The 12,681-nt window shown below is 35.9% G+C and overlaps 1 protein-coding gene across 2 annotated transcripts; it reads left to right on the top strand.

Annotated features, from left to right (window-relative positions):
- Window positions 1-8,775: 8,775 nt before the first annotated feature.
- LOC108322199 (root phototropism protein 3) lies at window positions 8,776-12,411 on the top strand. Of its 2 annotated transcripts, XM_052871642.1 has the most exons (5): window positions 8,776-9,336; window positions 9,509-9,622; window positions 9,751-9,820; window positions 9,997-11,286; window positions 11,618-12,411. In XM_052871642.1, the coding sequence occupies exons 2-5, from the start codon at window positions 9,510-9,512 to the stop codon at window positions 12,167-12,169; spliced, it is 2,025 nt and encodes a 674-aa protein (XP_052727602.1). In that variant the 5' UTR covers window positions 8,776-9,336; window position 9,509; the 3' UTR covers window positions 12,170-12,411. The 2 variants fall into 2 exon arrangements, with proteins under 2 accessions (XP_052727602.1, XP_052727601.1); XM_052871641.1 differs by having other exon boundaries at window positions 8,776-9,622.
- Window positions 12,412-12,681: the final 270 nt, after the last annotated feature.

The following is a 12,681-nucleotide window of genomic DNA, read 5'->3' as shown; positions in this document are numbered from 1 at the left end:
AGGAGATACTTAACCATGGCCTCACCCGCGAGTACATGGGAACATTGCAGAGACATTTTGTACCAACGTTTCGTACCTCCATACTACCATAGGGACCTCTTGATTAAGCTCCAACGGCTTACTCAAGGTAGACGAAGTGTGGAGGAGTATGCTCGCGAGCTCAAAGTGCTCCTATATCATACTAACACTAAAGAAAATGATCATGCAAAAATAGTTAGATTTATTAGTGGACTCAATAGAAACATCCAAGATGTTTTGAAACTCCATGATGATGAGACTTTAGATGTAGTGGTTCATAGGGCCATGAAAGTTGAGAAGAAACTCTTGCAAAAAGAGGCTTTTCACAACAAAATTTCAAAAGATGTTTTCTACAAATCTTCATCATCAAAGGATAAAGCCAAGAATGTTTCTAAGGAACCCACTAACAAATCTTGTCCTCATTCTTCTTTTAACCATTCTTCTTCTAACCATTCCTCCTCCCCATCTAAATCTCCTTCTAGACCTAGCCATATTAAGTGTTTTAAATGTTTAGGGCATGGTCATATAGCATCTTCTTGTCCTAATAAAAGGGTAGTGTGCATTAGGGAAGAAGTTGTCATTAATGAGTCTACCTCTTCCTCACCTACACACACTTATAGCTCTTCTTCCTCACCAAGTGAAGAAAAAGAGAAGGTTATGCTTCATTGTTTAAATAAGGACATTCAAGATAACCAAGAGGAGATAGTAAAAGAAGAACATGAGAGGAAAGAAAAAGAGGAGAAAGCAAGCAAAGAAAAAGAAGAAATTGTGAGAGAAAAGGAGAAGGCAAATGTCCTAATCACAAAGGAAGTGTTATTGCAGGCACATTCCCCTCCCATCATTCAACTGGATCCAAGCTATGACAGGGGAGTTTTTCCATCCTTCCACTTTTCTCCAAATATTAAGCTTTCTTCTTTTCCTAAAAACTTTTGTGAAAATATCCCATCTTTCTCATCTCTTATTACCACTTCTTCACACACCATTTCCAACCCACATCTTGATTTAATGTATTCTTTTTTACACTTAACTCAAGACAAAAATAAAAGTTTTTCTAAAGAAGGATTTTTAGTTTTCCTTAAACAAATTAATCAAATTTCAAAGACCCATTCTTTCAATATTCCTTTTCCATATACATTGTTTGGTAAACATCAATTTATTCACAAAATGTTTGATGTTTTTTGTAGGTTAACATTTGATCCAGGAGGAGTTGCTTTCGTTTATACACGAAATAAGTCACTAATCTCTCTTTGTTGCAGGTTTTTCAAGATTCGAGGTCGAATCCTCTCCAACCTGGGGGGGATGATATGATCATAAATGGGGCAACAATGAAGAGCTTTCAAAGTGACAACAAGCATAAAAAAGAGTAGAATAGGTTTCCTTTGGGCGTGTATTTGCCTTTTGATTTCTTTCTCTTAGTTCTTGTGAATAATTGCTTATAAACTCTTCTTTCTCTTTAAGAGAAAGCAATGTGGGACTATCCATGGTTTGATCTTAAAAAGAAGAGAAGAGAAAGTGAGCATACTAGGCGTGTAGGAGTTAGTAGCATAGCTAGTTTTCATATTTTGAACTATAGGAGAACTAGTTGCCTTATAAACCCTTTGGAGTGGAGAGAATTGAGCAATGTGGGACTCAAAAGTCCCTAGAAGACCTGCAGCAGTTGCTGGACGGACTACACCCTCAAAAGTCCCACATCTCCTAGATCTTGCATCTTAGCTCACTCCAAAGGTTATATAAGAAGGCTTAGGGGTCTCCTTTTTGTACACCTTACCTTGATTCAATGAATTTGAGTTGATTTGTACTTTTGCAATCTTCTTTGAGATAGAATTATGTCTCTAAAGTCCCAAATTTGGGCAGACCTTATCTTGTTCAAGCAAGTGGCGGTCCTCCTCTTGATGCTTATCTTGGAAGCTTGTTCAAGTGGCGCATCTTCAATTCCTAAGTTTCCTTTTCCTTAATCTCTTCCATTTTTAATTTCTTTCCCATTCTCTTAAATGTCATTTAGTATATTCTCTCTAGGTATGCACTTCCCCATCATTGTGCCTTCTAGCGGTAAGCCTAGGATATGCTCGAACTCTTCTATAGTTGGTGCCAATTGGAAGTCTGGAAATGTAAAACATCTAAGTGGAGAATCATAATATTGAGACAAGACTCTAATAGCAGGTAATTGTATATTCACTTTCATCAAACTGAGCAAATTTCCATATCTCTTCCTGAACGCTTCCCTCTTCATGGTCTTCATTTGCTTTCCTAATTTTATCAACCCCGTCAAACTCATACCAGAGACTCTAATGTGTGTTCTTCTTCTTAATAGGGTAGAATTAGTTTGTTGCATAGTTTCGAGTTCCATGTTAAGTCCTAACATTTACGATATCAAACAACCATGTGATTTCCGCCAATATTGGTAAAAAAAAGTTGTTAATGCATGTGATGAATGAAGATGCATGTGCCAAATAATAATTGAAAGACAACATGCCCTTTATGCCTTTAAGGTAGGTCTGATGTCTTAAGGTCTAAGCATTGTATATGCAATCTCACAGGAAAGGCTTCCTAAACCTAAAATCAAGGCCACCAGAGCTATGGTCTTTTTCACAGCATTTTCCACAACAGTTGAGATGCAATTAGGTGTGAAATTACATGTGAAGAGAACAGACACTGGTTGAGATTCTCACGATAGCCAAACTGGAAGTAGTCCAGACATGACACCGCTACGCAACCCCTCTAATTTTATGTTGCACTCAGACCCGGGTATAAGGTCCCACTCATGATATGCACAATAATAAAAATAATAAAACGAATATAAATAAATTACCAAAATAAATAAAGACAATGATATATAATAAATAAATGGGAAATAAAATGAAATAAAATACAATAAAGACAAACCACATCAATTTTGCGCATTTAATTAAGAAGGCCTGATTCTCTAGGGTCCCTAGTGGAGTCGCCATCTGTCGCACCCGAGATCGCGACGGGACGACGACCCGAAAAACAAACGGGTTTGAGAAATAGATTTGTGGAGTCGCCACCATAATTTATTATGAAAAAACTATGGAAAACCAAAAAATAAAGACATGGTCTGCGAAACTAGATTTTAGGTTCGGGAATCAGTTACGCATAAGGAAGGTGTTAGCACCCTATTGCGCTTGCCCAAAGACAGTACCTTTAATTAAATGTAAAAAGTTGACGTGGTTTTTTTTAAATGTTTAATTTTCCCTAAAAAAATAATATAAAGAAACTATTAAGAAACAAAAAACTATTTTTTGTTTTATGAACCCGACAAGGATTGACCTTGCTCCTACGTATATCCATTTATGATGGACAATCAGGATCACGTAGTTCTTTATCTAGATAAAGGTTTGTGAGTTTGTTTGAAAATTATTATGGATTGATTTAGATTTTTGAAAAGCGAACCCGACAAAGATTTGGTTTAACAAGATTGACATTTTTTTTTTGTTTTAAAGATCTTGTATTTTTTTTATTTAAGAATGATGGAAAAAGAAAGAAACCGGCCATAGGCGGACGCATACTTATAAAAAAAATATGATTTAAAAAAAACATTATTTGTGTGTAGGAAAAATAATACCTTTAGTAAAAACTTCAGAGTACAATAAAAAGCAAAAGAATGGTGTAGAGGTGACATACCCTCTTAGCTTTCAGTATTCGCCCAGTTCTCCCTTGGTAGTCTCTTTTGGCGGAGTTCCTCTAACGTGAGAACTTACTTTTCTTTATATTCTTCAATACTCTTGCTATCTCTATTATTTCAAAATATTTCTCTCTCTTTTTTTGTTCCCCTTTTTTATGATAGAATGCGTATTTATATACACACATTATATTATAATATTATGGAAATCTTGCCGTGAATTAATTGACAATAAAACAAAATAGGGAAATAAATGGTCTTGGTTGCCAGAAAACAAATTAAATAATATTCAAAACATTGATTATCATTATTGTGAGAAAATCATATTTTCTTCTTTAAAAGCAACTGACGCAACAAATTATATTAATATACTATTTTAATTATTGTTTATAATTATTAGCATAATATTAATTCAAATTATTAGCATATTAAACTAACATTTCAAAAAATATTGTGTTTGATATTAAAGTTATTATTTTATCCTTTTTTATCCATCATTAATTATTATTCTCTTATTTTTTATTATTTTTAAATATTTATTTATCCGGACGAAATTGGGTGTTGAGAGTTAGTTTTCTTATAATGAATAACCAAGTGAAATTGAAGGAGAAAGATTTAGGTAACAAAAAGGAAGAGATGTGAAGACAAAGAAGGGGATGGTAGATGCATTTTGAGAGTGTGCAGAGAAGTAACCTGTAGCGGGTTTTCTCATGGTTCATTATTTTGCGATGATTTTGTTAGAGTTGAGTGCAAAACAAAGAGAAAAAAAAAAGACAATGATAGAATGACGATAGAAAATATTAAAATTACTTTTCCTTAGTTTATGCCCTAGTACTATGATTGGGACGAAGGGATTGGAGGGTTTGGAAAAAGAGAAGAAGAGAGGAAAGAAAAAAAAACTAATACGGTAATATATTATTATCTTCTAATGTCATCAATAATAATTTCACGGAAAGAAATGTGTTGATTCTTTAAACAATATAATAAACATTAATCATAAGCGTAAGTATAATAATTAAATCATTAATTAAGCCAAATAAAAAAAATAGACATAATTTAGTTTTAATGTTTGATAGAGTAAGTAAATTATAAAACTTGTGTATGAAAACAAACTTGATTACAAATATATGATAACAAAGTTCAGTTAAATGTAAACTCAATTATTTAAAATAATATTAAAATTATTTAGAGTATTAGTTGAACTTTTTATATTGTCCCTTATGTATCAACATATCCAACAGTTTTTTTTTTTTAGAGAGTGGGACATAGCAATGGTGGAGGAAATACAAACTGAAGGAGACAAACTAAATGCTAATTATGTTGAATTGAGACACAAACCAATGAACTTTACCCTCTTAGCGTAATTGCCTTGATACGACAACCCAAGAAACAAATCAGATTCTGTACTCTATATTTTCTATATTTTCAAAACAAAATCATTCTCCTTCCGTTTCATTTTACATTAAGACAGCAGATACTAAGTCGTTTTCCACCTAATGGATTTGTAATTTGCAATTTATCAATGATGGTCGAATCATATTCTTGTTATTCTTCTTACCTATTTTGTTGCAATGATGGTCGAACGATGTATTTTGTTACAATTCCTCATTTCTAAATTGAAGTTATTCATGGACCCTAAAAAATTCTTCTTAATGAAGGCGAGATTCCTAAATTTATCAGATTGTTGTGCTGCCTCGGTCCATTGTTTTGCTTATTTTTCAGTAGAAAAAGATAGTTTAATATAGATTTTTTTTACAATATTTTAAAACAGTATATATATCATTTTTTATAAATTTATTATTATATTGATATACTCTAAATTTAATAAAAAAAACAATAAGTATATTATGTTAATGTGACATCCCAATTATATAAAAAAACATATATAATAAAGACGTCTCATGCATAATATAGAAAAGCAGTTAAGAGTAATTAGGATTACAGTCATCCTCAAAATGTAGCTCTAGAATTTAAACTTTAACAAAAGAGGTTTAAACTGTAAACTTAAAGAGGAAAAATATTTCAAAATATCATCAAATGACTAAGAAACCTCTAGAAAGCCTAAACTGCAACATCGTCATCTTCTTCTAGAGTCGTCTCCAAAGAAACCTCCTCACCATTTGCTCCCATCCAAGTGGATGATCATCGCAAAAGGAATCATACACAAACAACACAAACAAGCCAGGGTGAGCTAATTACATAAAAGCATACAATATGACAATAGGCATGCAAGAGTTAACTCCAATCAGGCAAGGTAAACACGCATCCTAACATGTTGAATTCTAGACTTGACTCGTCCGACTTAGAATGATTGTCGAGCTATGGCGGGTCTTACACTCGTGGTGGCTTATGAAACTTGGGTTCCCCCACCCTACCACACTCACGAGGTTAGTCTGTTATCACTCACCTTGGGCCATACTGGAAGCACCCAAGACTAGGACCTCCTGCTACTCCTCACCACATGGTTCAATCCTCTCTACATGAGAAGAAAGGCCATTGGAGTTTCAGGATGACCCCCAAGACTGAGCTCCTACTTTCATTCTAAACAACTAAGGGCACCACCATGGATCTTCTCCTTGAAGATCATGGAATTACGTCCATCAACCATACTTGTTACACTCCACCACAAACATGTGTCATACCATCACATACCATCAGTTCAATAACATTACTACCATCATACTATGCATTTCAATCATTCCACACACTTGGTTCACCCAAAGCAAGAGCAAAAGAGAAGACTGGACGCAAAGGGTTCACATAGCGCACCCTATTTGCAAGCCGAGACAGGATGGTCTCGCACAGCACAACCCCCTAATTCGCTATGCGAATTAACTCGCAACATGCATCAGACTTTCAACCTCTCGCATAGCACACCCAGGTCGCTATGCGAGAGCCTAGACAGAGACCACACCCCCAAACTCCCAAGCTTTGCGTCCATCTCGCTCTTCGAATTAAAAGAGCAGTGGTTCTAGACCACCACCAGTCGCATAGCGACAGGATTCGCCAGGCGAATCCACAAACAGAGAGCAACACCCTTTGGTAATTCGCACAGCGCACCAGCTCGCACAGCGAATTACCCAGACAGTGAGAACCCTTTATAGAGTCTCGCTATGCGAGATAGCTCGCATAGCGACTCTGCATCATCTGCAGAACGCAAATTCTGCAGAACCACACACTCACACCAATCCTTACCATTTCTAGGCCTCTTGGCCAACTTCTCAGACCTCCAATTCGAAGTATATGTTGAATTAAACATGTCTAACTGATTCTAACCCTTTCTAACATCTTTTTAAAGTGTTTATGCATTGATTTATACTTGAAAACTGAAAATCTCTCAACCTAGGGGCCCAAATCTAATTCCACCAGTATTAACATGATCTAGTCCAGTTTTATGTTCCTAGCAAGTCAAAATTGACTTATATGAGCTACCCAAACTGCCCAATTGCACTCAAGACCTACAATGCCCAAAATCACCACCTCTCTTCCTCTTAAAGTGACCTAAAACTCTACTAGAACACTAAGTTTTCTATTTTATCAGTATTACCACAGATTCTCACCCCAAGGCACTCCCAACATGATTAATTACAGAATTTAAAGAAACCAAAACAGTTCACAATCATCACATTCCAGTTTCACAACCATGCATTCCAGCACATACAACTAATTTTTCCCACATCAAAACGCAATGCCAACATTGCAGCAGTACAAAACTCAACATACATACATCTCATGCAAGTAATTTAAAACGCATCTTAGCTCCCCTTACCTGGGTTTCTCCAAGCACAACTAATTGAAACTTCCCTAACAGTACCCTTCACAACACGAGAACTCAACCTGACCCTACAAACCACCAAAGTGGTGACAGTAGTAGCTCTTAGAGCTTGATTTGGCAGAAAATATGAAGACGAAACCCCACTAGCAGCATGCAACCAGTAACGTTGCATGCCCTAGGCTCCAGAAACAGCAAAGGAAAAGGGAAAATCACTTACCGGTCCAAACGAAAATATGATCGGGTCACAAGGAAACCTTCGGTGTGGTGAACGCCTGAGCACCTTCAAATCCAAGATTGAATGGTTCAGTGAATGGAAATTTTTAGAGAGAATTTAGGACAAAAGAGTTTTAGAGAGAGAGAGAGAGCTCAAGCAACTGAATCAGACTTCTGAGAAGTCTTTCCTAAAGCTAAGTTGTCTCTGGTTTGATGGGTCTGACTGCCTCACATAAGACCCAATGACTCCTTTATTTTTCAGGCCCTTACCGTTAATATATTATTATTCATTATAAAAATAAAATAATCATAAAAAGGTGAAATTTTATATTTTATAAAAATTAAAATAATAGAGAATAATATTAAATGAATATAAAAATTTGTATATATATATATATATATATATGAAATAATTATTTCTCCGTATGTTAAGGAATCTGTATCAGACGATTCAGAATGACTTATCCATTATGTGAATCTCTTTTTTATTTATAGACATTGTTCTAACCAATTTCTTAGGTAGTAGAGCTCACACATTTGCTGTGTCTGACTTCCAAGACAATTGCCTAATTCCCTAGGTAACTCAATGCCATGATCTAATGCTTTGGTTTAATAGAAGACAATTCTTATAAGAAAATTGTCTCATTTATAAAATTACACATGCTATTACTAAATGATGATAAAAAATAGTACACATATTCTAAACTAAATAATAAAAACACTAATCTAATATTTTATTATAAGTTATTAAAAAAATTATATACGCTAACATTTTTATAATAAAATACTTTTAAACAACATAAAAAGAGTAATATCTCGTTATATATTTTATTGTATATTATCAAATACTTTTCTCTGTATTACAATCGGTAAAACCACCGTCCTTTACAATTCAGAAATCTGTTTTCTTTTGTCCCTTTTGTGTTGTAAGAAAAACAAATCAGAATGAGTAGAATGGTAATTCTTTTGCATGCATTTCTGGGTAAGTAATGTTATTTTACACATTTATTTTCCTTTTCCATCTCTCTCCAATATTATAAGTACAGTGAAAAGATTGGGTGAATATTGATTAGTCTTTCTCATTGAACAGGTATAAATGGGGAGTGGTTAAGTGTAGTGAAAAGAGTGTGTGAGAATGTGATAAGTCTCTCTCATTTAATAGCTATAAATGGGAAGTAGTTCGTTGAAGGTGGAATGAGAATGGATCAAATGGCAGTGTTGTAATTAGCCCTTTCCATGCATCAGAAGGCCAAAGTAAAGTGCAGGTATGGAAATTGGAAACGCACCTTTGATCCTTTCTCGTAGTCAAAAGGAATGTTTTTGGGATTGCAGTAAACACAGTAACACATAAAAGAATAAGAAAATAAAATAAAAATGGGCTGAAAAGGAAGAGACATGTATGGTCAGGTGGGCATAAAGAATTTGGAACTGCATGTCTTGCACACATGAATGATGAAGGGTATCTTTCTAGCTATCAATTTTTTCAATCTCATTTCATAATTCATATATGAAAGAAACAAACACAGAAACAGAAACCCAGAAGAAGATGAAGATGATGATGACGATGATGATGAATGATTCACACCTCACAACACAGCTCCTGAGTGCCCATTACGGCACAGCCTGTGAGATTTCCTTGACATGTTCTCTGAAGAAAGCGACAAGTTTGAGATAAGTCCAAGCACCCCATGTGGGTTCCTCCTCCCTTTTCATCAACTTTCTTTCTCTCCTCATTCACTTTGCTCTTTAGTTTACCCTCTCTTCATTTCTCCCCTTCTTCCTCTTCTTCTTCTTCTTCTCATTCTCACTTCAAAGCCACTTTTCTGCCAAAAACAATCTTCCCTTGTGAGTCTGGTTTTCAGCATGTGGGAATCAGAGAGTGAGTCTGCTGCTGGGAGGGAATATGGGACTGGACTTCTCACTTCAACCAAGCACAGTGTCAAGACTGAGGGATTTCAGCAAAGAGGCAACTCTTGGTATGTTCAATGCAGTCTTGTTATATTTGTTTTCATTTCATGGCTGAAAATAAAGATCAAAATTTCAGATAAAATTGCTTTCAAGAACTGTTGAGAGTGTTGTATATCTGTTTCATGTTCACATGCAGGTATGTGTCAGCTGATATTCCAAGTGATCTTCTGGTTCAAATTGGAGAAGCAAACTTCCATTTGCACAAGGTAGCTACTATCTTGTTATAGAATAAATAAACAAATAGATAATTTCCTACCTGAAAGTTTTCTATTTTTCCTATAAAAAGTATGGCCTTTTATTTTTTTTTATAAAGAGGTGAGATGTTTCTGACTTGTGCTGTTGTGAATTTCACAAACTGTTTTTGGTGATTTTGCTGCGAAAGTATCCTTTGCTGTCTCGAAGTGGAAAGCTGAACAGAATCATATACGATTCTCGCGACCCTGATTTGAATAAGATAGTTATGGACGATCTTCCTGGAGGGCCTGAATCTTTTGAACTTGCGGCCAAGTTTTGCTATGGAATTGCGATTGATTTAACAGCAGGCAATATCTCTGGTCTGAGATGCAGTGCAGAGTACCTTGAAATGACAGAGGACTTAGAAGAAGGCAATCTTATATTCAAGACAGAAGCTTTTCTTAGCTATGTGGTTTTGTCTTCATGGAGAGATTCTATAGTAGTGTTGAAAAGCTGTGAGAAGCTGTCGCCATGGGCAGAGAATCTACAAATTGTGAGAAGATGCAGTGAGTCCATAGCATGGAAAGCCTGTGCCAATCCAAAGGGGATAAGGTGGTCATATACTGGAAGAAGGGCATCACAAGTTTCCAGCCCAAAATGGAATGACATGAAGGATTCAAGTCCTAGTAGGAATCAGCAGGTTCCCCCTGACTGGTGGTTTGAGGATGTTTCAATCCTTAGGATTGATCACTTTGTAAGAGTCATTACTGCCATTAAGGTAAAGGGCATGAGGTATGAGTTGGTTGGTGCTGGAATAATGCACTATGCTACTAAGTGGCTACCTGGTTTGATGAATGACACAGCAATCCCACCAGATGAAGGAAGCATCAGTAGTAACAGTAACAGTAGTTCTAGTAGTGGTGGCGGTGGTGGCTGGAAAAGTGGACTTCAAATGGTTGTGTCTACTAGACCTAGAGATGACACTTCAACTCTTCAAGCTAAAGATCAAAGGATGATCATTGAAAGCCTCATCAGCATAATTCCCCCACAGAAGGACAGTGTCTCATGCAACTTCCTGCTTAGACTACTGAGAATGGCAAACATGTTAAAGGTTGCACTTGCATTGATCACTGAATTGGAGAAAAGGGTGGGAATGCAATTTGAGCAAGCTACACTGGCTGATCTTCTAATCCCATGTTATAACAAAAATGACACTGTTTATGATGTAGATCTTGTTCAGAGGCTGCTAGAGCATTTTCTTGTTCAAGAGCAGACTGAAAGTTCAAGCCCAAGCAGACCACCCTTTCCTGATAAGCATGCCACCAGTAACATCAATGCCAAGACAAGAGTGGCAAGACTTGTGGATAGTTATCTTACTGAGGTTTCCAGAGATAGAAACCTTTCCCTCACAAAGTTTCAGGTTCTTGCAGAAGCTTTGCCTGAGTCAGCTAGGACCTCTGACGATGGACTCTACAGAGCAATTGATTCATATCTTAAGGTAATGAATTCCTTCTCCAAGAGGAAAATAGTGCAAGTTTTCCAATTCTTTCGTAAATAACTAATGTGAGTTTGAACTACCTAGGAGACACCACATTTGTGTAAAACTTCAAGGTAAATTCGAGTTGTAACTCAAGAGTATCACACTAAATATGCTTAGCAGTTTACTATTTCCATCAGATGCAATTGTTGAGAAATATCTATATACATTGGTTTTGAAAAATGCATCTGGAAAATTAGCAGTACAAGTAAAAATGTTGAGTAGTTTAGATTCAAATGTTTCTGTAGATTTCTACTCATGCAATTCTTATACCCTTGAACAAAATTAACAGGCACATCCAACTCTAACTGAGCATGAAAGAAAGCGGCTCTGCCGTGTAATGGATTGTCAGAAACTCTCCATTGATGCTTGCATGCATGCTGCACAAAATGAAAGGCTTCCATTGAGGGTAGTGGTTCAAGTTCTGTTCTCTGAACAGGTGAAGATAAGTAATGCACTATCCAACAGTTCTCTGAAAGAAGGTGTTGAGTCTCACTACCAACCAATGGTTCCAAACCGGAAAACTCTTTTAGAAGGGACACCACAATCATTCCAAGAAGGGTGGGCAGCAGCTAAGAAAGACATCAACACACTCAAGTTTGAGCTTGAGACTGTGAAAACCAAGTACTTGGAGCTTCAAAATGACATGGAAAATCTGCAGAAACAGTTTGATAAGCTGCTAAAGCAGAAGCATACATCAGCATGGACCAGTGGGTGGAAGAAACTAAGCAAACTTACAAAAATGACCAACATGGAAAATCATGATATTTCACCTCAGCTTCCAACTTCAGAAGAACAGAACAGAAAGACAACAACTAGAAAGTGGAGAAACTCAATATCCTGAGAGATAAGAAACTCTCAATGCATTGGATTGGAACTTATACCTTCCATGTTTCAATTTGTGTTCCAGACTTTATTCCCTTTTTTTTTCTTACCATATTTCATTCCTTCTTTCTTTCTTTTAGACAGCAAGAATTTGTGGTTTCTCTTCGTTTAATTCTTTCTTCCTTCTTTTATAGAAATCGCTGTGAAATTCAAACTACATTGTAATTTGTCACCATATCCAATCATAGTTTTCCTTTGCTAGTTCTAGAGGCACAGCTTAACTTTTCCACCTCATGCGTTAAATTTCCTTTTAGAATTTAAGAAAAACCAGCATTGTATTAGACCAATACAGATATTTAGGACTTAAATAGACACTAATGTCACAAGTTTACAATATTTTTTCTCAATTTCGACCATGAAATCCTCACTTAATTAAACAGCAATAGACGTATCAGCAAAATATATGAAACTGACGCTGAAATATGAAACATGAAAGTGTTTCACACTGTTAAATATGATATACAAAAGCAC

The sequence above is a fragment of the Vigna angularis genome, chromosome 1, assembly GCF_016808095.1.
Source record: "Vigna angularis cultivar LongXiaoDou No.4 chromosome 1, ASM1680809v1, whole genome shotgun sequence".
Taxonomy (NCBI): domain Eukaryota; kingdom Viridiplantae; phylum Streptophyta; class Magnoliopsida; order Fabales; family Fabaceae; genus Vigna; species Vigna angularis.
This window is presented reverse-complemented; position numbering and strand designations above follow the sequence as displayed.

What these genes read in the sequence shown, in the direction of transcription:
- LOC108322199 (XM_052871641.1), top strand. Translation starts at nt 9,288, where the DNA reads ATGTTCTCTGAAGAAAGCGACAAGTTTGAGATAAGTCCAAGCACCCCA. An exon ending in CAAACTTCCATTTGCACAAG is followed by an intron (nt 9,821 to 9,996) that starts GTAGCTACTATC and finishes TTGCTGCGAAAG; the next exon opens with TATCCTTTGCTGTCTCGAAG. An exon ending in CAATTGATTCATATCTTAAG is followed by an intron (nt 11,287 to 11,617) that starts GTAATGAATTCC and finishes CAAAATTAACAG; the next exon opens with GCACATCCAACTCTAACTGA.